The sequence below is a fragment of the Anabrus simplex genome, chromosome 1, assembly GCF_040414725.1.
Source record: "Anabrus simplex isolate iqAnaSimp1 chromosome 1, ASM4041472v1, whole genome shotgun sequence".
NCBI lineage: Eukaryota > Metazoa > Arthropoda > Insecta > Orthoptera > Tettigoniidae > Anabrus > Anabrus simplex.
This window is the reverse complement of record NC_090265.1, coordinates 1,798,529,906-1,798,556,862: the sequence shown is the minus strand read 5'-3', so window position 1 is coordinate 1,798,556,862 and position 26,957 is coordinate 1,798,529,906. Positions and strand designations below refer to the sequence as shown.

Here is a 26,957-nt window from a genome sequence, read left to right as displayed (position 1 = left end):
ATCATGCACGCCGCGCCTCATTATATAAACATCCTCAGTGCAAAATAAATTGTCGACATGACAATGTATCAGCAAAATTCCCTTTCAATTCAAATGAAGGTAGACAAGAACATGTTCTCCTTCCCTGTGAACGTGGCAAAGAATACAACAAACAAACAAACAAACACGCAATCGCATAGACGTTGAATAACGGCCTGCTCAGCCTTGGCTGAATACCGATACGCCAATAGCGAGCTCACCACAAATGTACTGCGTAGTTTCTGTCGTGGTCTGTTCCCACATGGTTGATCGAGAGACTGCGCGATCAATACAAAACGGAATATTCAACTCTTTTGCTGATTATTAGCCACCGTTAGGAAAGTTGAGCAAAGATAAATAAATTAAAAATAATACTTTTAATTTATCTTGTAACTTTGAGAAGCAGAGAATTTTATTTCATATTGTTTATGATTCTTTAACTTATGATTTGACTACGTAGTAACACCTGTGAAAAGTGCTTGTTTATTTCGGGAGCTGCTTTGTATTCGTGTGTTGCTCTGGACGGACGTACATGTGTGCAGGTAGAGTGAGGTGCAAGTCGCAGCAGGTTCGAGGAAGGCCGAATATTTCACTTCAAGTTCCTATTATTGTTACAATTAACGATGTCAGCGTCACCAGTTGCTCGTCAGGCTACACAATGCCAAACTATTCCATCGAGGAGAGTGATGATCAACGACCCTTCTCAGCTTCCAATAGACTATTCTTCCACGCCCGGCGGAACCCTATATTCTACAACTCCCGGAGGTGGGTGATGTAGGTGGTTATTGTTGTGATTAATAATACGCATTTTTGTGATTACTAATGAAGTTTGTCAAATTTTAAAGTCTCGCTTAAGTTTAAAATTACTTTGTATTGGGCATCAGGAAATCAGCTGATCAGCTAAAATTACTGATAGGCGTGGGATGGCTGCGTGGTGACGTCACATTAATATTACCTGTGGAATGGCATGACAGGAAATTTATCGGAAAGTTGCCAATGGACCATAAACTATCTTTTTTTTTTTTTAATGCTTTGCGATGTCCAAGCTTCCAAATCTTCGCTCCAGTTTTCCATCTTTTTTCTTCGGGATGTATTTCCCAGGGTGTGGAGCGCGGCCGCTTAGCATCTTCCTGTGACATAATATTGCTTTCATGCCTGTAGACTGTTCAGAATGTTGTATATGCTTTCTCAAACTGTGGGGGCACGGTTGACTGAACTGCGGGATATTTAAATAAGACAATGTTGTAATCAGTTACACAACTCAGCATTTTATTTTTTTTCCTTGCGGCCAGAGGTGCGATAGGTCATCTTAACTAATTTTGGGTCGCTGAACACGAATCCGTTGTCCGTTCCTACGTATCACGTTATGTTTTCTCATACTAGGTATATCAAAATAAGAGCTAGACCTGAATTTTGCGTATAAGAAGTAAAATTGCTGACAAAAGTTGACTATTTCGGAAATATTTTTTATATTATTTACATTTTTAAATAGTTGATTATTGCCTTGAATTATTATATACAATGAATAATTATTCAGTATAAAATTACAATGAAATATTTAGCCTTTAATTTTCACAAAAACACATTAACAACTCCCAGGCAATGACACTACAGAAATTTATTTTGTCAGTTCAGTGTGATTTACAATGAAAAATATAACTTTTTATTCCGTATCTATGAATTTATAAATGTGAGCAAAAAAAAATATATATATATATATATATATATATAATAATTCCTAGATGTCCCCTTGGAATGAATGCTTGGCTGCCCAGAATCTGACTGTATCATGTTTGTCTTTTCTTTTCAAATACACTTTTTTTTTTTATTTTTTATAGTGGCTTTACGTCGCACCGACACAGATAGGTGTTATGGTGACGATGGGGTAGGAAAGGTCTAGGAGTTGGAAGGAAGCGGCCGTGGCCTTAATTAAGGTACAGCCCCAGCATTTGCCTGGTGTGAAAATGGGAAACCACGGAAAACCATTTTCAGGGCTACCGACAGTGGGATTCGAACCCACTATCTCCCGGATGCAAGCTCACAGCCGCGTGCCTCTAACCGCACGGCCAACTCGCCTGGTCTTTTTTTCAAATACTAACAGTAGCCGGCCGCCAATGGTACATCCCACCTCCCCTGGTATCTTGATGTCCTGGTAGAACCTCTCTCCTATCTCCTCACTAACAGCCCCAGGATTTTCTGCAAAGTTATTGAGATGAAAATGAAGAAAGTGCAGTTTCAGACTCATTCTCACCCCAACTCTTTCATGTGCTCCAACATTTTTCAGTATTGTTTCGTACTGTTCATCGTTTACATTTCCTGTAAACTTCGTCATGGCATCCCTCATTAAAGTCCGTGCAGCAAGTTCCACGGCTTTCGTTTTCTGTTCAAAGTGTCCGTCTTTCAGAAGCTTTCTAATTTGTGGTCCATTAAAAAAAAAAAAAAGCCTTCCTTAACCTTTGCATCTGATAAATGTGGAGAATTGCTTGCAATGTACTTGAAGCAGGGGCTGCATTAGTCCAAGCCTTAACAAACCTCTTCACGATTCCCAGTTTGATGGATAGTGGTGACAGAATAACTTTTTGTGAGTAAATTAGGACAGCATTCGTAGCATTTTTCACACCAGGTGTCAAAACTTGTCTCTTGGGCCAGGAATGTGTAGACCAGTGTTTGTCCCATTCGCATGAATAACAAGGGAATGTAGTGAAGCCTGCTTGTTGTACTGATAGAATACCACACACCTTCAAGTCACTACATACGTCACCTGTATATGATTTTGTCTAAAACAGTTTGCGTTCTGATATAATTTTCGTTTAGTGAAACAGAATGTACCACAGTAATCGAAGCTAGAATGTTTCCATTATGAAGTAGTACAGCTTTTAAGTTCCTTAGAGGAATCCACAAACAGTCTCCATTCTTCCGGGTTTTAATCCCTCCCTAGCTATTCTATCAATCCTGGAATGTCACAGCAGTAGGTCGCATCATCTTCCTTCTTCAAATACTTCCTAAACTCCTTATCTCTGTGTAGATACCAAGAAAAAGTAGTTTGTTCAGTCACGACTCTAGCAGTTCACTTTTTCCCTTTGTGAGACCAAGGTCTCATATCAGATCACTCAACTCAGACTGTTTAAACAATTGTGGACTTACTGCATCTGCAGCTGGTGTAAAGTCCATATTGACTTGCTCATCATCGGAATTTGAGGAACCCTCTGAGTGAGATAAACTGGTAGGAGGTGAAGCTATTGGAATTTCCAGTCCATGAGAAACAATTCTCATTGCCGACTTTAAATTCTGGTTGACAATACCACCCTTGTTTCTCGTATTGATTCCTGCACTACTTTACACAGGCAAAAGTAACAGTCACTGCTATGTTCCTGCAGCTCACGCCAAACGATCCTTATCCCAAATTATAAGGCCGTACATTTCCCAATGCTCTACTGTCATAGGTTTATAAGGCACATTTTTACAAATTACATGGGGAGCCCTCGACTTGTCCAAGTCTTCTAATTTTACCTAAAAATGTGCACAATACAAATGTTTCACCAATGCAGTTATTGGCCTACTCTGTCCCTTCATAGCATAACACCCACACACACAACAGAATGAGTCTGGCTTATTCACACATCTTGTAATTCCTAACACACTTGCCATGTTCACAACACAATGTAAAAAGGTCAGACTTGTGCCACACTCACGACGCAACTAATTGTCACAGGACTTCACCAGATTGCTGTTACCATGAGCTAAAAATATATTCTATTATCAGACAAATTCAATGGAGGGGACAAAGTCGGTGAAGGATGTTTGGATTGACAAACACATATGCAACAATAACAAAGTAAACCGCTGCCACACTAACAACAGGCGGTTCGCTCTTATCCTAAAGCCTCGGCGTCACAGACAATAAGTGGCAATTAACATGAAAACTGGAAGTGTTACAAAAGGAGCAATTATATTTCTGGTATCAGGAGATCTTATTTTGTTGTAATCACTTATCAGATGGTTTGCCGTAAAAATCATGCTGCTGGCTTCTTCTTCTTTAATGACCGCATGACTTTAGTCAGTCCATCGTTCAGGTCTCTTTGAAGGGATTGTTCGGGCTTTGCTGTCCTCCCAGTACTTCTTCAGACGCTCCGATCTTCGTGGCCTTTCCTCGGTTGAAAATATGGGTAGTGTTGGTTTGTTTCGTGTAAGGGTAAAGCGGAGGTTTGTATTCTTGAGTCTGGTATTCAATTTTATCTTATTTGTGGTGTCTTCTGTTGTCTGGAGTCTTCAGATCCTCTCTTACTTCCCTGATCCATTCACATCCTGTTGTGGTATTTTTTGGGAGGAGATTGTGTTGTACTAGTTGTTTCAGAAGACTCGAATCCTGGATCATCATGATATGTCCAACGAATCCCATTCCCCTATTACTCATAGTATCTGTAATGGGTTCTAGCTCTTTGTACACAAATTTGTTAGGTATTATCCACCACTGGGTTGTGTTATTAATGAGACCTTAACCTTTTGTATCGTGCGTGAAATTAATTCAAGTTTTTGTATTTTCAGATCTCTAAATTGGATTTAGAATATAGACTGTGTTGTTTTAAGGTGCCTAACTCTGAGGTGATGGGCCCAACGCTCGAATGTAGAAGAAGGTGAATTGGTATTGTAATGGTCGGCTCTGTACTTACTGCGGCTACTACTCGCTCAAATCATGAAGGAAGAGGTTTTATTTCTAATTTCGGTCTTTTACAACCATACATCCAGCCTCAGTGTCTATTTTGACACATGATAATGATTCGTCGTATTTACTACGATATGTAACTTATTTTTAAATGAATTTTTCTTTGACATGATTAATGAATGTGTAGCCTACCTTTAAAATGAATATTAAAACCGGATCCACGAGTCAGAAAAATTGACAAGATGCAGCTAAAATCTCTGACCCGGACGAGAATCAAACACAGAATCCCCTCGTCCAGAACTTGACGTCGCACTAACACATCAAAGGTGTTTGACGACGAAAGGATGGAAAAGGGCTAGGAATTGAAAGGTAACATTGTGGCCGTGCTATTTTATGAATAACACATCTATCACATAAAGAGATGTCAAATAGTGACAATGAAGAAAAACCAAAGACTTCAGATGTTTAGATCTTTTATCTTGTCAAGAACAAGTTGTTTTTAATACGAGTGGTTAATTGTGTTTTACTTATGTAACCTGTATTTTTGTGCATATTTTAACTGTAAATCAAGATCACGGCTGAAGATGTTTTCTATGATAAACAAAACATGCACTGGCTAATTTTAAAATACATTAATGTTATTTTAATCTAAGAAAAATTGTAAGTGGTGGAAAGATGGAACTTCTCAAACATGCAAGTTGGAATTTCTTGTGTGAAAGAAATGGAATCCGTGGCCCATGGAAGAATGAAAGTTTCGACAAAAGAAAGAGAAGGGCCACAAAGAGAATGAAGTCGAGGGAGAACAAAGACTTGTCCGAGGAGGTCGGATAGGAACTGGGAGCCTTGCACAAATAAATCATATTGGCAGATTCAACAGCCTTGTATATGTGAAAGTTTATCTCGTAGCCTGTGTGACCGGGGCGAGTGGCTGTGGCCTGTATGTTAGGTAGTCTGTCATTCATTTGCAGTCAGAATAAAGATCCATAAGCGATATTGTTAAGTTCTGAAATGTGCTAGTTCATGTATTATAGTGGGACCTTGTGTCGTGTGTCACTCTTGAAAATCAACAGACTTTGGACACTGGAGGCAATCACGTAAACAGCTAAGGTTATAATATTGAAATATGCATTCTGACAGTTCTTAGAGGGCTGTCTGTTTATTGCCTGCTGGGGTGGGAAAAGGAGAGTTGGGGATATGGTTCCAGAACTCTCTTTGCTAGGCTGTTTTGAGGTGGTTTTTTAAATTTTTTCTTCCCTGAGTAAACACCGAATGTGTCACGAGAGATCTTTTACGCTTTGACATTCTACAACATGGAGCACCAAATGGACTTTCTTCTGCCTTGAAAAATCCAACTACCTCAGCAGGATTTGAGTCCACAATCTACAGATCCAGAGGCTGAGACAGAGGGATTGTTGAAACTTGACATGAACACACTCCTCTGTAAGCAGACAGGTGTTATATTGTTAGAAACTAACTCCTGGCATTCAGACGACAAAACTATTTCAAAGCGAGGGCAATGCCAAGAAAAAGACGCAAAGATTCTAAATTCAGAGTCTGAATTTAGACTTGCATACACTAACATCATATAACTACTATCATATAATAACTAATATGTATCCATTTGCATATTATACTGTAAATTCTCACATAATTTAAACAATGAAACTAATTTACCTGCCTTGCTGGTAATTCTCTGAGGATTCAGTTCCCTTTAGGAGTTTTGGCATGTCTAACATATCTATACTATTCTCCGGACCACCTTTTGAGCAGACTAAAGCGGAAGTGACGTCATTGTCTCGTCACACTCGCCGTGGTTGCCAAATGAGCCGGCGCGCTATTCAAAGTTGTACTCCACCACTATAATACTGCACAGCTCACGGATTGAACCTCGAATGGATTTAAAATAATTAATACATTCACGTATGCGTGTTTGAATCCCATACAGTTTTTTAACGGCTTACATCTTTAAACAATTAATTTACTGAATTACATTTTAAATGTAAAAACCTACAATCTGTTTTCCAGTCAATGATCGGGTCAGGAATAGAATAAATGAAGCCCCATCTTGCGGCGAGGACAGGAATTGAGCCGGCTGCCGAAGCCTGTTTCACTCCTCTGGGGCAATGATTAATGACTGACAGATGAAATTAAAATGATGCTGGAATGAAAGATGACAGGGAAAACCGGAGTACCCGGAGAAAAACCTGTCCCGCCTCCGTTTTGTCCAGCAAAAATCTCACTTGGAGGGACCGGGATTTGAACCACGGGACCCAGCGTTGAGAGGCCGGCGCGCTGCCTCCTGAGCCACGGAGGCTTTCACAATTTTAATGTATTGACTACAATTTCACGCTTAAAGCATTGCGAACAAATTCTTTTGACATAAACAGTAAGCATTACATTCATTAAATTATTATTATTATTATTATTATTATTATTATTATTATCAGTATCAATATATAGTATATATAATATTTTATTATTTATTATTCACTATTATTATCTAAATATATGGCCTGATTCCTGATTGAAATGAGCTGCTACTCACGGGCGATTTATGAAAAAGCGAGAGAAGTGAGGATTATGTAGGGGCCTACTCGTACTGGAATTAACAAGTTGGGGATCCAGGCGAAAACCTGTCCCACCTCCGCTTTGTCCAGTACAATTTCAACAGTCCGCCTCTGTGGTGTAGTGGTTAGCGTGATTAGCTGCCAACCCCGGAGGTCCGGGTTCGATTCCCGGCTCTGCCACGAAATGGGAAAAGTGGTACGAGGGCTGAAACGGGGTCCACTCAGCCTCGGGAGGTCAACTGAGTAGAGGTGGGTTCGATTCCTACCTCAGCCATCCTGGAAGTGGTTTTCCGTGGTTTCCCACTTCTCCTCCAGGCAAAATGCCGGGAAGGTACCTAACTCAAGGCCATGGCCGCTTCTTTCCCTCTTCCTTGCCTGTCCCATCCAATCTTCCCATCCCTCGACAAGGCCCCTGTTCAGCATAGCAAAGAGGCCGCCTGGGCGAGGTACTGGTCATTCTCCCCAGTTGTAACCCCGAACCAAAAGTCGGATCTCCTGGATACTGCCCTTGAGGCGGTAGAGGTGGGATCCCTCGCTGAGTCCGAGGGAAAAACCGACCCTGGAGGGTAAACAGATTACGAACGAACAATTTCAATAAATTAATTATTACAAATATATTTTTATAAAAAATATTATTACATATTATTATTATTATTATTATTATTATTATTATTATTATTCAGGAGGTTTCAACGTCAACTTACCTTGTGCCGCAGTAATTAATCTGTGTCACTATCGAGTGGCTGCACACCCAAGTCGGAATCAGAGCCGGGGTCAGCACACGAGGTAAACTAATCCCGCCGTCAATACTATTCGCTCGGAAATGCTTATTAACAGACAGAATCATATTTCTCTCGCCGGAAGTAAAAATCTTGCGTTTCTTCTTCAACTGATAACAGTCTGGTGAATTTTTGTTCGGATCCATTGCACAATAATATCCAGTAACGAGTAAGAAGTAACCCACAAACGTACAAGAGACTACAAGAATATTATGAATTAGCACACAATACGCACATACACTGTTTTTGTAAAAGCGAAGCACACTGATAAAATTCTCTCACTGCTGTTTTAAACAGACTATGATTGGAACTGCACTCACGTGTTCAGGACATCCATTGAGTGAGTAAGTATGGCAGCTCCGCAATGACTGCACCATTGCCAAAACTCGCTCTGAGTGGCGCACCCCGCTTGCCCCCTCACCTGCCGTCTGACAACACCGTAGGCGCTGCCCCTGTCACCCGCTCCATCCCCTGGTCCATACACTCACTTCCGCTTTAGTCTGCTCAAAAGGTGGTCCGGAGAATAATATTATAAAGAGGGAAAATTTGTTTGTTTGTAACGAATAGATTCAAAAGCTACTGAACCGATTTTAAAAATTTCTTCACCTATAGAAAGCTACATTGTGAGTGAGTAACATGGGCTGTATTTTATTTTCAAAACAATTCAAAGTGGGGGGCACGGAGGGGGGGGGGAGATATAAAAATAATAGGCTAATATAGGCGAATTACATAAAATCAGTTTCATGGTCCGTATCGCACTTCAATAGATTCACAATTAAGTATTTATTTATTTTCCACCTAGTCGATACAGTGATTGCTTAAGGCAATTTTAAAGGTCAAAAGTGGTACATGTTTCGTATATTATCAACATCTTCAGCCACATAACACTGTTTAGATGAAAAATATATAAAATTGACAAAGTAATGCTTTAGAGGAAGTGTCCTTAAAATTAACATAAGATTGACAAGATTAAAACAAACAAATAACTCAAGAGAAAATATATAAATTATTTCTACAATAGAAAGCAGTCGTCAAGGAAACACTTGTACAATATTCCATAGAGAAATTGTCCTAATAAATATTCTTTTCTTAATAATTCATGAAAAAAGATCAATTTATAAATTAAAAATTATACAATTTATAAGTAATTATCGAAATGAAGAAATCCTGATATCACAGTGCGGCTCTTATTATTAATGTAGATGAAAATATAACTAATTCCTAGTTGTCAAATCTTAATAAGCCTGCTTTCCTTTGGAACAGTAACTTCTGTCATTCTTTCACAGTTTTGCGCCGGGTGTAATACTGATGATGCGTTCTTCCTTGCTCTTGCACCTGAGGAGGTGGAGGAGCGGGGGATATAGGTGTGTCAAGAACTTCCTTGCTGTCACCTATAGCTTCAACTGAGGAGGAATAAGTTGTAGGGCTATCTGTAGGTGGAGAAATTCCAATTCTTTTTTCTTGATCCTTCTCAAGCATTTTCAAATATACTAGAATTTGATAATATAATGGATTCTTATATTCTACAGCCTCATTAAGGTTATCATTTTTCTTTACAAGTTGGTCTAGATGAATGTACTGGTCTTCATATGTGTTCATTAAGCTGCCCTTTTTTAACTTTTTTATGATGGTCAGGACAATCTGGCCGCAATTTCAAAGTTAGATATTTGGAACATGTGAATGCTGAAAAACATAGAAGATTCTCAGCAATGGGATCACACATGACTGCCACAGGTCATAAATTTACCAACATAGAACAAGACCTGACCATCATAAAAAAGTTAAAAAAGGGCAGCTTAATGAACACATATGAAGACCTGTACATTCATCTAGACCAACTTGTAAAGAAAAATGATAACCTTAATGAGGCTGTAGAATATAAGAATCCATTATATTATCAAATTCTAGTATATTTGAAAATGCTTGAGAAGGATCAAGAAAAAAGAATTGGAATTTCTCCACCTACAGATAGCCCTACAACTTATTCCTCCTCAGTTGAAGCTATAGGTGACAGCAAGGAAGTTCTTGACACACCTATATCCCCCGCTCCTCCACCTCCTCAGGTGCAAGAGCAAGGAAGAACGCATCATCAGTATTACACCCGGCGCAAAACTGTGAAAGAATGACAGGAGTTACTGTTCCAAAGGAAAGCAGGCTTATTAAGATTTGACAACTAGGAATTAGTTATATTTTCATCTACATTAATAATAAGAGCCGCACTGTGATATCAGGATTTCTTCATTTCGATAATTACTTATAAATTGTATAATTTTTAATTTATAAATTGATCTTTTTTCATGAATTATTAAGAAAAGAATATTTATTAGGACAATTTCTCTATGGAATATTGTACAAGTGTTTCCTTGACGACTGCTTTCTATTGTAGAAATAATTTATATATTTTCTCTTGAGTTATTTGTTTGTTTTAATCTTGTCAATCTTATGTTAATTTTAAGGACACTTCCTCTAAAGCATTACTTTGTCAATTTTATATATTTTTCATCTAAACAGTGTTATGTGGCTGAAGATGTTGATAATATACGAAACATGTACCACTTTTGACCTTTAAAATTGCCTTAAGCAATCACTGTATCGACTAGGTGGAAAATAAATAAATACTTAATTGTGAATCTAATATAGGCGAAATCGAATTTGTCATACATGGACGAGACAAAGCTCATTTTAAGCCCCTTGACGCAAAGAACAAACTCAGTAAACCCTTCGGGCCCGAAAACCATGTTTTAAGGCCCTAAAACCAACCGTTATGGAGATATTGGAACCTCACTACCCCTGCTGTAGGAATCGGATAAAGAAACGAACAGCCGTAACCATGGCAACTTCAGCTCCAGGATTCTACAGGAGCTAGATTATGCATGAACGTTTGGGCATAGCTGCCAACCAAAATTGGTACACATATGACTTACTGTGTGGAAAAAATAAACTGTTGTGTAAGACGCTCATAGCACTCCTCTGGGCGGGGATGGAAAGGGCATGAATTATAAAAATAATAGCCCCGGAGATCTCCGTGGTACAGCGACCAGCGGTTGCGGACGGGCCTCCGTTTTTACGTACTGGCTTAAGCTTCAGCATTTTGCGGAGTCTGTTACCTATAGTTTAAACTATTTTCTATAAAAGCATGGAGTAGTAGGATCACTGACGTTATTAGTGCCGATATTTTGGTCCACTATTACGATCATTGTAACCATGAAAACAACCTATATACTGTACACAATTGTCAAGATGGTGCGCTCATGACTTGAAAATATTTCTCAACTTTTATACTCAGACCCTCGCATGATGTACGACATGAGTGGCAAGCCCTGGGAATTATAATTCTCATCAATAATTTTAGTAGTTTCTTTTATGCATCGCGTATTTCCTTGATCATTTTTAATTGTTGCGAAATGGTGGATCAAACAAATACATTCAATAATATTTATATTTGTGGTACTATCTAGCGGAAGTATACTTATACTAAACCTGCAGCTTTGTGAAGGGAGCAGGTATATCTAGGTGGGAATGAAGGCAAAACATGGCAGCAAAAGATTTTAGAGTTCGACGCTAATTAGAAACTAATATTTAGAGGTGCCCATGAAGAAAAGAAGAAGATACACTATAATTCCAAACATGACAAATGATTTCTACGTACTTAAGTAAATACACCAGTGATATAAATATCTAATGAAGTCAGTCACACCGATAGTATGAGTAACTAAAGCTAGTTTCTGACAACCCGTATGAAGAACGGGTACTTCTGCTAGTACTTATATAAAAAGATTCACATGTAAATTCGTTCATATTATTTTATTAAATCATTTCAAGGATTTACACAGATTCTACTTTGAAACAGTTCCTATTATCAGTCCATTGTGCTGAAATCAATGAAAGTACTCTTTCTACATTTGCATTGTGGCCTGGTAGAGAAAAAAGAATTCTGCATGTTTTAATAACTCTGAACTACAATCAACTTTCCCCATTTCTGACTACAGGGCAAGTTGTTAAATGCAGGGTCATTACGACTCTCATTCAGGAATTGTTTGAAATTGCAGAACTGATCAGAATATTTCACATGATCAATTTGAAAACCAAATAGAGAATATATTTTTCAACATCACAATAAGCAATGTTACTTTCAGCACCATCCATTTAAAACAGACTTCCTTCAAATCCTGGTTATCTCCTGCCGCTTGTCACGTTGTTAGCGGTCACACATTGATATAACAGTGGTCTGATATGGTATTGCTGAGAGAGAAGCATGCAGTATACGGAGTGGTAAATAGCGTCTATTATCACAACACAAGACAAGCATAGAATAATCACATGCATTGTATATCCATAATCACATTTCTGTATATCAATACGATATCGATGAAGGCGTTAAGTAATGAAGAATGCTTGTAGAAATGACGTAGTAAAACAGATTACCCAGTAGCGGCAATTGAGAGGGGTGGGGGCGAGACAGGGCAGTTGTACTATCTAGCGGAAGTATACTTATACTAAACCTGCAGCTTTGTGAAGGGAGCAGGTATATCTAGGTGGGAATGAAGGCAAAACATGGCAGCAAAAGATTTTAGAGTTCGACGCTAATTAGAAACTAATATTTAGAGGTGCCCATGAAGAAAAGAAGAAGATACACTGTAATATTGTTCCTCTAGTGAAAGTTTTGTATTGAATCAAAATCTCAAATGCTATTATTACCACACTTAAGTTGGTAAACTGTCAACCTGTACCTTTCCGTCAAAATTTGCTCAAAGAGCACTTTGTAGAGATACAGTTACATTTTTATTCTATTTTAGCCAGTTGAAACTAGGAATTTAGGAATTATTAAAAGCCATTTGTACAAGCCCTATTGTCTTATCAGCTAATTCTTTCCTTATTTTCTTTAATTATCAACAAAACTATTAGCAGAAATACTCACAAAATGTTGTTTGTCACGGCTAACGGATTTGTATAGTGCCACAGCAAGTAGTGGACATTAGACCTGGGGGGAGGGGGAGGGGGAGGATATATGTAGACAACAAAATGTACCTGGGTTTGTGGGATACAGCGCAGGGAGGGAGGGTATATAGGCCTACTGTACATCAAGAAGAAAAAAGAGCTACAAAATTATTTTTAATTGTATTATCACGGTGTACAATTTATATTTAAGTGCACTACATGTGTAATATTGTTCCTCTAGTGAAAGTTTTGTATTGAATCAAAATCTCAAATGCTATTATTACCACACTTAAGTTGGTAAACTGTCAACCTGTACCTTTCCGTCAAAATTTGCTCAAAGAGCATAAAAACTTGCCATTTTGTAGCTCTTTTTTCTTCTTGATGTACAGTAGGCCTATATACCCTCCCTCCCTCCCCGCGCTGTATCCCACAAACCCAGGTACATTTTGTTGTCTACATATATCCTCCCCCTCCCCCTCCCCCCAGGTCTAATTTCCAATCGCCGCTGCTGTGATTACTCCAAAATAAGCAGATTCATTAAAAAGAAAGGACATTTCAGGTTGTTTAAAAAATCCATTCGCACCCTGGATGTGGATGGCTATTTACCCACTTTTGCTGTTAACATCATTTTAGAGTGCACAATGTCAGTGAGTTTATATTAAAATCAGATCACAGCTGGTAGGTGCAACATGGCTGCTTCCAGTTCAGCAGTTTAACTGTTAGCATTAACATTTCCTAAAGTCTCTTCTGGGTAAAGCTGACAGGCCAGAGACTCTACAAGTAACAAACGGAATTAAATTGTTAATCCAAGTATTTTGCAACAATTGGAGTGTTCTTATTGGGATATAGTCATCCACATTAAGGAATGTACTGAACTTCGGCAAACCATCCACTTCATGCTCTGTATTCGTTATTTTTTATTGCTAGTGTTTTTACGTCGCACTGACACAGATAGGTCTTATGGTGATGATGGGATAGGAAAGGGCTAGCAGTTGGAAGGAAGCGGCCATAGCCTTAATTAGTGTACAGCCTCAGCATTTGCCTGGTGTGAAAATGGGAAACTACAGAAAACCATCTTCAGGCCTGCCGGCAGTGGGATTCGAACCCACTATCTTCCGGATGCAAGCTCACAGCTGCGTGCCCCTAACTGTAGGGCCATCTCGCCTAGTATCAATAAATTAATCAATAAATCAAGCAAAGAAATTGTTCCAGCTAATCGAAACTTTTTATTTTGCTTTGGCAAATTTGATTTACAAATAGTACGTGTTTTGTTTAGATTGACCGAACATCATCAGCTACAGTTTTTGGTTTAGGTAGAAATGCCACGTGAATCTTGAAACGGTCTCTAACATATTAATATTTTTTTTTACGTTAAACCTTTTAAAATGGGGGAGGGGAGAGGAGGTTATAAACTTAGTTAGGTCTATTTTGGTTAAAACTTATAGCTAATAAACATTTCTAAAAACATGTTATAATTGATGACTAAAAATGTCTTTGTTTTTTTGTGTTCCCATAACATGGAACGTAGAAATGTGAACTGTGTTTGAACTGGAAATTCATAGTTTTGTCTTGTTACTCCAAGATTCATAAGTTTGTGCAATACATGTTTGTGCGTTGAATGGTTAGCTGGTTTGTAACACGACCTGTGAACAAGAGAGAAATCCCCCCCTCCCCTGCTCCTCCCACATTTTCAAAGGTACTTTGCATAATCCTAGTCGGCTTATTTGATGATGATGATATTTAGCTTTGACAACCGGATTGCTGTCAGCTGCTGTGTGCAAGCATTTTGGTTTAGGCCAGTTACACTTGTCATTTACAACGTTCCATTTTACTCCCCAGCTGGAAGAAAAACTGAACTGTGTCACAGGACCTATTGCAGAGTGTTAATTAACTTTGCTTGGTAACATTAAATGTGGCAGTCGAGGTCTTTTTACATGCTTAGCCCTTCAAAACCAAACTACCTCAGCGATCTTGGCTGACACTTAAACACCAACTCACAGAGGGGGCCAGCTACATAGGATGATGGCTCTATTATTATCAGGGTTATTCTATGGAAAACACACATTACGAATGTCAGTAGCCTCGAGTACGGTTTCACATGTATGATCACATGCATGCGGTAGCGTTCAGTAAACAAAAAACAGAAATTTGTAATGATACCATGTTTGATTTTATTCATGTAATTTAGGACTAATATTTACCTTCTTTGAAGTTAAATTAACTTCATTTGCATATAACTTATAAATGCACAAAAATGACTAAACAGTGTGATACTTGGCTAATGATTACAACAGTCTGGATCTGAAACTTACTTGAAAAAGAAATTCGCTTGTTGCGGTTGTTGGATGAATGGGACGGATGGTGCTGTTTCACTCGAACCGAAGATCAGCCTCAACATTAGTGCCATTTCTGTACTTCATCTTCATTTGTGTGAGAGCACAAAAGGTACACTCACACAGCTATGTTGTTATGAAAGTCATTAAACGCAGTATTTCTTTGGATTATCGTAGCGCCACACACCCCCCCCCCCCCCCAGGGGTCTGCGGACCACAGTTTGGGAATGGCTGGCCTAGATGGTTAGACAGGATAGTTTACTTCAAAGTTACTTAGAAAATAAATCAAGAATACCCTTTGGTGTTACAGTTTGTAGGATGTAAGCGTATGGAATCATTCTGAGTCAGTCATTGTCTCCACTTCTCTCTTTTGTATCTAGCCTACTTTGGTAATTATTGTTTTCCTGCCACAGCAGAATTGTTGAGTTCAAGAGGAGAGTCATATATATATATATATATATTTTTTTTTTTTTTTTTTTTTCAAGCCTGTTGTTAATGATCTGAATGTTAATTCTCTTTAAATGGAATAACAATGAAGAAAGTACTATAGATATGCACTAGGGTTGTTACTTCCTAAAGTCATCAGCTGTGGGTGCTGATGAATTGAGCATTTTCATTGCTGTATTATGTAGTTTTACATAGGCAAGTCATTAAGTATCTACAATTTTGCTCTAATTGTCTTTAGGTTGGTTCTATGACGTTATGTGTTCACCAGTCGCTAGATGGCACCGTTGTCTGCGGTAGGTTTCAGCATTATCATATCAGTACCGCTTGCGCCATTGCGACATAAAGATGGCTGCGCCAGTCTCTGTAGGAAGAACAGCGTTCTGTAATCCAGGGTGTACCAGGAGCAGAAATTCATAGAAGACTTTCAGCACAATACGGGGACAATGTTTGGCCATAGCGAAGTGTTTACCAGTGGACTGAACAGATCAAAAGGGGCCACGAGCGTGAAAGATGAGGAATAATCTGGGCGTCCATCTACAGCCCTAACTGATGCCAATATTGAACAAGTGCGTGATATGATCCTGAATAACAGATGAGTGACAGAATCCACAGAATATCTCCACTTGTACAGGTTGGTCTTGCACGTAGTAATACCCGAGAGCAGCCTATTTAGAGATCTCCAAATTGTCCAGCTGGTAATTCTTTGCGAGGTGTTTTCCATTCTCGAAGATGCTCAACCCTACTTCGCCACAAAGTGAGTCTTGCATGCTGTTGTCTTCCTTCGAGTGTGGTCTTCAAGAAACTTTTGCGTGATCTTAATCGTGGTGGTGCTGGTTGGCGCCCAAACAGTGGATGAGCATGGGATTTTAATGATGTGGTCTTATCCTTACGGGCTGCTACCTCACTCAAAGTAATAAACTTCATTTTTAGGTTCCGTATTGAGTTAAGACTATGCTTAAAGTAAATACAGAATTTTAATATTCCACCTTCTCAACACTAAAAGTCATTTGATGTTTTAAAAAAACATTACAATGATATTAATAGGTACTAGTTTCGGTCCACTGTGGACCATCATCAGCCTAGCCAAATTACAACAGTAAAAGACAGTGATAAAATAATGTGGAGAAATGAGAGAGGATCTAGAAGGATGGGATGGTGGTGGTCATTCTTCGCTGTGGTATCTGTCCAGGAGCGTGCCAATGAGTTTATGTGGAACCCAACGGGATACAATTTTCCTCATATTCAGACATTTTGTCAGTATGTGCCAAGCCATTTTTGACTGAGACCAACCTCTACGGATAATTCGTGGACAGTCCATCGATGGTCTACGGAAATGAGACCACTCACGATGTCAATCTGATCTTGAGGAATGGGCGGCCGACCTGTGCGGTGCAAAATCTGCTGTCTCATTGCGAACTGCAGGAAACACCTTGACTCGTCGTGCAACCGTCTTGTACAGTAATGCATTCTCGCCACAGGCTTTATGTAATCAACCTCGCTGATCGCCTTTTGAAAACTTGTTTTAGACTGGTTTCATTGACACTCTTCACTTCAACGCCACACAGCTACACCACTTCCAACTGGATGCCTGTCAGATGCACACTGCACATCGACACCTGCCCGATCTCCTGCGAGTGTCTGGACTACTTTATTTACAGCCCTCGTATATTGGAAGACACGAATATGAAAAAGAACAAGTAATAAGTTAAACACAATGACAGGTCAAGGTGGGAAGATAGCAACAGAAAGGGCAAACACAAAACAGAGAGAGAATGGAAGATGAGGAGATTGTTCTTGCCCTTTGTGTTTTCATGTTTGTCCTTGTCTCTTCTTTATGATGTGTGCTTTTACCACACTGTCCTGTCATTTTCTTCTTCTTCTGCTCCTATTCTTGTCCCCGGCTTGCTACTTAAATTCTTGTAGCAGGTGACTACAAATATTCCAGCCAACAACCTCCTTTAAGTTTTCAAATGTTATCCAGAGCAATCCTTATAAACCTGAATTACTTTATAGCTCATTGCATGTTAAGAAAACAGTATTGCTCTTATGACAACAAGGTTTCCATATCGAACGGTTCTGCTCAACAGCATCGTGGTGAAACTCAGTGCTCAAGTTCAACATACAAGAAGGAAGACAGTAAGCTACAAATTATTTTTTTGAAATCTAGGGTACATGGGTTGTAGAGCAGGGAGATGGCTTATTTAGGATTTTACGGCACCATGGGTAAACTACCCCACATACAAAACCTCAGTATTGAAGTTCAAGGCAGACTGCGAGAAAATAGACAACAAATAATTTTTATAGGCTCAGGCTGAGGGAAGCAGTTAATTGCATTTAATAAATTTGCCCAGGCATTGCCAGGTACAAATGTGCTGTCATATCGCCCCACGAAAAGAACGGTAACAATTACATGTGCTTATGAAAAAGTGGTAAAAATGTGGCGATAATAGAACGTGCTTAAAAAACAAAATCTAAATAACAAAACCAAGCACAGATAAAAAACATGGGGAATTTATGTACCGGTACAATTCATGCCGTGATGTATTGCTGCACACCACAGGATCAAAATCTTCAGTAACAACTGCTGTACAGTACGAGAATATTAGAACACACACGGATGACTTCTCTTGAACAGTGATAAGCTGCCGGCGATTTACAGCGTAACGGATTACGCATTACATGTACCATAGCAGCTCAGAAGGGAAATGGAGGAAGGCAACAATGCGATGGCTGTTCCCACCATCGTGCTTCCTCCCTGCAAATCTGTTTATTAAATAGAGAATATTAAGTAATTATTTTAATAACTCAAAGCCCAAAACTTGCCTAATACATTTTATTCTTTCATAAAGTACATTATAATATTCCTTAATCATGTCTAAGAGGGGCTGTGTTCACTCCTTGTAGGGCGATAGGAGCAGTACTGTCTTCTTAACGTGGATTGAGCTATAATAGACCATAATTTCCCTCTAAAAGCCCGTAGAAACAGGAAATTTATTTTAATGATCTCAGTGGCTCTGGGAGAATCGGTACTACTACCCATTGCTGAAAATTTTGTTGATTGTTTTGTCAATAACGAGCACTGTTGGCAAATTAACAATTCGTTCGCAGTCTTTAGCTGGTAGTCGTAACGGAAACGTGCAGTGCACACTTTGAGAGCGTGTTTTTATTGTGAAAACATACTGGGAAACAGAATCATTGGTTACAACACAACGGGCGTTCCAAAGAGAATTCAGTGTGCGCGATGTTCCATCAAAGGCAACAATTTTATTGATTGTAAGGAAGCTGGAGACAACTGGAGCACTGAACAGCGACAGTGCTAAACATTGAGCACAAACACTATTGATAATGTTCGAAGACTCTTCAAGAACTCTCCCAAGAAATCATCGTGTCGATTTTTTTCCAGATGAAGCATGGTTTCATCTGCAGAGGTACCAACAACTACGAATTGTCCGTAATTATTACGGATTTTACCTCATGATTACGGCATTACGGTCAAAGGGGAAATTATTACGGAAAAGCTGACATTATGAAGGAAAACATTTTCTATAGAGAAAATGAAAAGAAGGAAAAATGTTCAATCATTTCTAGCATTTATGCTAAACCCTCCTCATTTCATTGTTTTTGAGTTGGTAATGATAATTATACGATTGTCACTTCCTTTTGCTACCCATAAGCATTGTGAAAATCATCGTGATGATAGAATGAGACAGAATTGAGGCCTGCATTAAGCTCATCTATACTCATCTATACTGAAGTCTGTTATGGTTCAGAATACGAAAATGTCATCCCAGTGGGAAGGATGCTTCAAGAAAACGTACACTGAAAAGCAGATGCTGGGTGCGAAACAAGAGGGGAAAAAAAAGGGTGTCATTGTCGAGAAGGGAGGGGTATGTTTTGGACTTGACTGGGAAATGTTTGTGGGGTCGGGGGGTCGGAGAGTGATTACTGATAAGCCACTTCAAAAGTTGGCACCTCTGCATCTGTCAGGTTATATCAATACACAAAACAGCAGATATTGGGCTTCTATAAACCCCCATGAAACATCACTGCATGATGAAAAGATTGGAGAGTGATGCGCGCAGGATTGTTCACCCCATATGCAGGCACTGCAGTTTATATGGACATCTTCAGTACAGCTGCATGATGTCGAACTGACAGAAGGTTATTTCCAACAAGATGCAACAACGTGTCCTATGTCTTAATATTTCCATGCAACTTGTAACCAGTTTCTTTGGTAACCAAGTAATCAATAAATAATTTGTCGCTCCCAGATAACCAGACTTTATCTTATGTATGTATGTATTTATTTATTTATGAAATCTCTCAATTGTGTATTATCATCTCTCAAAATTTCACATGTGTCCTATTATTGATTCAAATTTTATGACTCATTAGATCTGATAAACACTTCTCTTAAATGTTTGTTTGCCCTATTAACATGAACTTTTTGTCTCTTACAGGTACCCGCATTGTATATGAAAGGGCGTTCCTGATGCAGCTTCGGAATTCACCTATTGCAAGGACACCTCCGAAGAATATCCCTAGTATTTTAATCAAGGGCGTTGACATACCCAGTGAAAATGGAGTTGACATCATTCCTCCCACAAAGAAAGGTACGTATTTCAGTTTACCATATTTCATCACTTTTTTTTTTTTTTTGGCAACCATTTTGTGAAGAAGAAAATAACATGTTGAGTGCCAGACTGAAATTCATGCGATTGCCATCTACTGCCATGAGCTAATAACATGCTAAGATGTTCACCAGCTTACCCAAGCAGATGATCGGTAAAATAAGGATATAATTATGATGTATTAAGTCAACTTGTTTTGCATATTGGGTCAAATGTTACGATCCCATATGGGGTTGCACATATACAGAGTTAATGTGCTGATGCTCGGTCATACTTACCTTTCCTTTTTCGGGGACAGTTAGCTTGTTCATACTCCGTACAAAAGTACGATCCCCAATTTCATGTTAGGAAATGTTTTTAAACCTGAAACGATCTCCCGATTTTCCGTTAGGAAATTTTCGTACACAATTTTGTTATATAAAGTAGTGAAAATCATGTGAATTTGGTGAATTAAGACGTAAAAGCATAATATTATAAGAAGAATTTATAGTTAGGAAACATTGAATACTAGCAAGATACCCGTGCTTCGCAACGGCATTATACTGAAATTTATAATTGAATGTTTAACATTTTATATATAATCCGCCGAAATTCGCAATCTGACGGCAAAGTTCCTCCCATTATTCAGTCTTTCTTTCCAGCAATAGATTTCGTACTTCCCGGGCTAGCTCCAGATATTCCGCCTGGTCAGTTGCGTCCCTAAATCTTTGCCGTCTTTTCCTATAAGCATTTTTAATATGAACAGATCCTTGAGGAGATCCGGCATGGCGTCTTGGGTGCCATGGCGGCACGCCCAAATATCAATTTTCACGTCTGTAACAACTTTAGTTTTTATTAGATGTAAGTATCCTTAAATTAGTTAAATTAATTTTTCAAATCCTTCATCCTCCCCCCTCCTTCATTGGATTTCCCAAAATCAAAGGAATACATGTTTCTTTACTTTTAAAGCAGATTCCAAATACCAATTTTCACGCCTGCAACATCTTTCGTTTTTGAGATAATAGTATCTTCATACAAATAATTCAAATAATTTTTTCAGTTCTACCCCCACCCTCCCTTTAAGTGGATTTCTGAAAACAAAAAAATACATAGTTCTTTATTTTTAAAAGAGATTCCAAATATCAATTTTCAGGTCTGTAATATCTTCAGTTTCTGAGATATAAGTATCCTCATTAAAGGAATTCAACCCCTTTTCCACCCCTCCTAGTGGGATTTTTGAAAAACAAAAAAAATACGTGTTGCTTTATTTTTAAAGGAGATTCAAAATAGCCTACCAATTTTTACATCTGTAAACTTTTAAAATTTTGAGATATAGATACACTCATTTTTAAATTCACCCCCCTTTTCACTCCCTTAGTGACAGAATATCCAAAAATAGTCCCTTAGCGAGCACCTACATTGTAATATATATTTATCCTCAAAATTTAATTTTGTTATGTCCAGTAGATTTGGCTCGGCGATGATGAATCAGTCATCATTATGTTTGTATAATTTTTAATGTGGGTAAGATTCTGTACGCATGGCCTATCAGGCATGACTGTGCAACATGGAAAACAGTCATTGAGTGCCGAAGACGGTTGAAATTGTTGCAACAGGTGGCTTAGAAACCCGGAGTACTATCGGGAAGTAAGATTGTAATTCGTCACTGTGGATAGACGTGTGGGATCGCTATTTGCTCTGTGCTGGGTTCAAAATCACTAACTCTATTTTTCGTGTACATCGTTTTTGTCCGACTTGTTCAATAAATCGTCCAGACTATCTGCACCAAGTCTTTTACTACTCGATTTACTCATGAACAGACTAACTCACAGCACTGTACACTTACATAAACGATCCGTGTCGCCCTGCAAAGCACTCGTGGCGCACTCATATGTTGTTGTGCCAAAACGAATGAAAGGTAGACTGCACATACTTAAATAGACTGCCAACAGATGGCAGGAAGAGGCTTTATATAGCTTCGAAACACACACTTACTGCACTTAGGTTTATATAAGATAAAAGTAAGCACATTGTATGTTCTCGTATTAGTTTTAATAATTTACATCGTCACCATAAGACCTATCTGTGTCGGTGTGACGTAAAGCCCCTAGCAAAAAAAAATATTTACATGGGAAATAGTTTTTTTTTTTTTTTTTTTTTCTGTTGGGGCTGGATTGTGGTGGTGGAGGGATGGGGAAGAATGCTTAAAATGTGATTAATAACTTTTCTTTAACTAAAATATTGTTAAATTTTCTTCTTCCAATAAGATAAAAACGTCTCTAAATGTCTTTTATAGCTTCTGTTCGGAAGATTTTTTTAAATACAGCTGATGATGACTGCAAAGCTGTCGAAACATGTACTGTTAATGATTTCATAAAATTCCCAAAGAATAATAAATTATCGATTAGGTGGATAAAATATTTTTTTGATTGTTAGATGCTTGGTCATGTCACCTTTGAGTGTGCAGGCAACCGCCAAGCACATCTATAGACAATATTCGTTCCAATAGTTATACATGTTCCCATTGAGGACATCCAGATACAGGCACACTTATAATATTGGTCAATGAAGCTTTGATTGATGGATTTCTCTGCTTAGTTTCAACAATTTAAAATATATCCTAAAATCAAACTTGTAGATCTGTTTGCAAGCTATGAAAGCATGAACATTGCTTCCTCTGCATACCATTGGCAGCATAAAATGCTTAATAATGCTTTGGACAAAATAGTAACAGATCTCGTTTCAGATGAAAATGTGAGGGGGTTTGATGCAATGACAATGGACGAGATGAGGAAAGTTTTAGGTCCTTGGTTGCCTGCAGGTATTATAGACAAATCTAGAAATATATTGATCTACCTCAGATTTTTAAATAATTCTTAATCATTACAAACAGAAATGTCCATGCAACAATTGTGGGGAAATTTTATACTCCTTTAGCAATTCAGGCTTTCATGGCCATCGCTACAAATCATATCAGTCTTTTCCAGGCTTCTAGGTCGTGGTCCATCGATGGTCTGGTAATGAAGACTGCTGATTCAAACTTGGGACACAGTACCGCAAGTCGACCCACACAGACCACTAACTTCAGAAGACATTCAACTACCACCCACGACAAACATACAGAGTGATTAAGATGCTAACAGACCGTGCTAGGAGAATTTGTCAACCTCAGCACTTAAACAAGGAGCTCAGCCAGCTCAATGTGGCCCTACTCGCTAACGGGTACAGCCATAAAGAAATCCAGCGAGCACTCCATCCCAGACGTCCAGCAGTCAGGGAGAAATAAGAAGAGTGGCTGGCAGCTAAAGCCTTTCTGCCGTATGTTGGGGAAACGACCGAGAGAATAGGGAGGCTACTGGAATTCCATGGGGGTAAAAACCATATATAGGCCAACAAAGAAAATCCAGGAACTACTGAGGTCTGCCATCCCCTCTCTACAGCAGGTGTCTACAAGATCCTGTGCAGCTGCGGCCAAGTGTACATGGGCACTGCAAAACGCAGCATCGCAACACGATTGAAGGAGCATAACAGACATAGCCGGCTGGGCAAGCAGATAGATCATCAGTCGCTGAACACTCTCTGCTAGCAGACCATGACATACAGTACTGTCAACTACTGTGTCTTATCACGCGCAGCTACAGAGGGAAGCGATTGAAATTCTGAAGCGTACCATCATCTTCAACCTTAAGGAGGAATCTGAACAGATAAACAAAGCCTGGTTTCCAGTCATGAAAGCCCTGAATCCTGAAGAACACGATGACCGAGGCAGAACAGAAAAGGCGACAGGTGATCAGTTGCCTGTCTCCACCAAGGCAGGTTGATGTACATCGGGCTCCTTAATGCTTCAACCACTGGCCGAAGAACAGTCAATCAGCGACCCCCTTCCCCCCCCCCCCCCAGCATGGCGGACCAATAGGCGAGTAGTGTACCGTAGCCTGCACTATATAATGAGGTGGAATTACAACACCACTTCATTCCACTGAGAGCTTTGTCACTATCGAAGTCGATCAAAACCTTTGACAGTGACGAATGCAGTCTTTGGTGAAACATTGGGACCATGGCCTATAAGCCCAGGAAACACTGATATTATTTAAATTCCTTGTCAGGTCATCTAGAAATAACGGTGTGATTTTTGTGATGAAATACAGTACCTCTCGTGAAATATTCTCAACTCTCAGACTTTCAAAGTACATACTATGCACATTACATGTTGTAGTCCATGTTTCTGTTCCATATGTCAGAACTGGGACAAAATAAAAAATAATTAAACCCATGGCGTTACAGCCCTTATGGGCTTTGGCCTATCAGCAACTGCTGCTCAACGAGTTGACACCTGATCAGTGCGACGAATCCTCTCGGCCGCTCTTCCTGGCTTTCTAGACCGGGGCTGCCATCTCACCGTCAGATAGCTCTTCAGTTGTAATCACGTAGGCTGAGTGGACCTCAAACCAGCCCTCAGATCGGAAATTGAACACAGGGCCTCCGGGTAAGAGCCAGGCATGCTACTTCCACACAGAGAGATGTTCAGAGGAGACTGGATCTTTGGAACACCAAGTTTAAAGAGACTGTGAGCAAGAAAAAAACTGTGGTAATGAAAACTAGCAGGGCAAATACACCTTGAAATCTCACCCTCGCAGGAGAGAAGATTGAATGTGTGAATATCCTTAAATATCTGGGGAGTACAATATCAAATGATGGAAGTGCCAAGAACGAAGCGTTGAGCAGGGTGAGAAAAGGATCCAACTTCTTCCATCAAGTACGGAACATAGTATGGTGCAAGGGTGTTCGTCAGAGGGGTACACAGACTGTGTTTAACACTTATCTCCTGCCCATCGTGACGTATAGTCTGGAGAAGAGAAGCAAGTCAACTGCAAGCTGTTGAAATGTTCCTTAGATCAGCTGTACTAGAAAACAAGGACTGTATTCTATCAATCAATCAATACTGATCTGCATTTAGGGCAGTCGCCCAGGTGGCAGATTCCCTATCTGTTGCTTTCCTAGCCTTTTCCGAAATGATTTCAAAGAAATTGGAAATTTATTGAACATCTCCCTTGGTAAGTTATTCCAATCCCTAACTCCCCTTCCTATAAATGAATATTTGCCCCAGTTTGTCCTCTTGAATTCCAACTTTATCTTCATATCGTGATCTTTCCTACTTTTATAAACGCCATTCAAACCTATTCATCTACTAATGTCATTCCACGCCATCTCTCCGCTGACAGCTCGGAACATACCACTTAGTCGAGCAGCTCTTCTTCTTTCTCTCAATTCTTCCCAACCCAAACATTGCAACATTTTTGTCGGAAATCACCCAGAACAAATCGAGCTGCTTTTCTTTGGATTTTTTCCAGTTCTTGAATCAGGTAATCCTGGTGAGGGTCCCATACACTGGAACCATACTCTAGTTGGGGTCTTACCAGAGACTTACATGCACTCTCCTTTACATCCTTAGGAAGGACAGAATCAGGAACGATCAGATACGAAGAGACCTGCAGGTCAACCTGACCATGGAAGAAAGGCTGATTGTTGTAAGGTCCAAGTGGCTAGGACACGTTAAGCAGATGCAGGAGACTGGAACACCAGGAAGTATTTTGAGAAGATCGTTATGTGACGAAGAGCTATTGGATGCCCTAGAAAAAGGTGGTTAGACCAGATACGAGAAGACCGAGAGAAGAGAGGAGAAACATGGGATGTCCTAGAGAGAAAAGAAGCATACCAGGACTGTAATAAATGGAGGCACATCGTTCAAAAACATCCCATCCAGTTCGCTGGAAGGAATCCCTGGGTAGGATGACTAAATTAGGAACGTTTGAATTTCTGCAGTGGTCAAAACTTAAGAAATTATGCTCAGCCATTTTCTGATAATTACTATGCTCTGAAAACTGAACTGTGGGGGAAAATTTATCATGAAGTCTTTTTTGTAATTTTACAGTTAGGTGGTCATAAGAATCATGTCTGAGTTTATTCTTTATTGTTTCAGTGCTGGACGATGGCAGTGACGAAGGTTTGGACCAGTTCCAGTTGGAGATCTAAGAGGCATGAGCCAAGAAGTTTGTTTTATGACTGATTTTGGAAGTCTGCTTCTGCTGTCATGCAGAACTACTCTCTTCATCCCAGTAATATACATGTGACATGCAACAACTTAGGGGACTGTCATATTTTTAACTTTAATGCCAAGTTTTCCTTTGGCTACAAGGTCATGTAAGCAGCTAGAGCAAGACAGTTTGTTACTGAAATCTCAAACTGGTATGGTTTGTGTAAGATTTTGTGCCATTTTTCCAACTAATGTAATTTTTCTGTGAATGCATTTTTTGAAGCTGTGAAGAGACTACCGTTCACATTTCATCGTGTAAGTTTTAGCTCATGTTTCAATGCTGCAGTACAGTTTTACTTGTATTGTTTATCTCAACTTTGACACCAGTGTGAGAGTGTATTATTATTGTTAATAAGTACAAAAGAATATTTACCTCTGCTTAATGTGTCTTTCGTATGTGAGATGAATCCTATAGGATGTATTAAGCATGTTCATTTTTAATATATGACTTTGTACAATTAAATATAGTTTAAATCTATTTAATCCTGTGTTTTATTTTAATTCTATC

The 26,957-nt window shown here is 39.2% G+C and overlaps 1 protein-coding gene across 1 annotated transcript; it reads left to right on the top strand.

Moving 5' to 3' along the window:
• The first annotated feature begins 506 nt into the window (after positions 1-506).
• Thor (eukaryotic translation initiation factor 4E binding protein thor) lies at positions 507-26,932 on the top strand. Its single transcript, XM_067138581.2, has 3 exons — positions 507-783; positions 20,206-20,358; positions 26,336-26,932. The coding sequence occupies exons 1-3, from the start codon at positions 642-644 to the stop codon at positions 26,386-26,388; spliced, it is 348 nt and encodes a 115-aa protein (XP_066994682.1). The 5' UTR covers positions 507-641; the 3' UTR covers positions 26,389-26,932.
• The last annotated feature ends 25 nt before the right edge of the window (positions 26,933-26,957 follow it).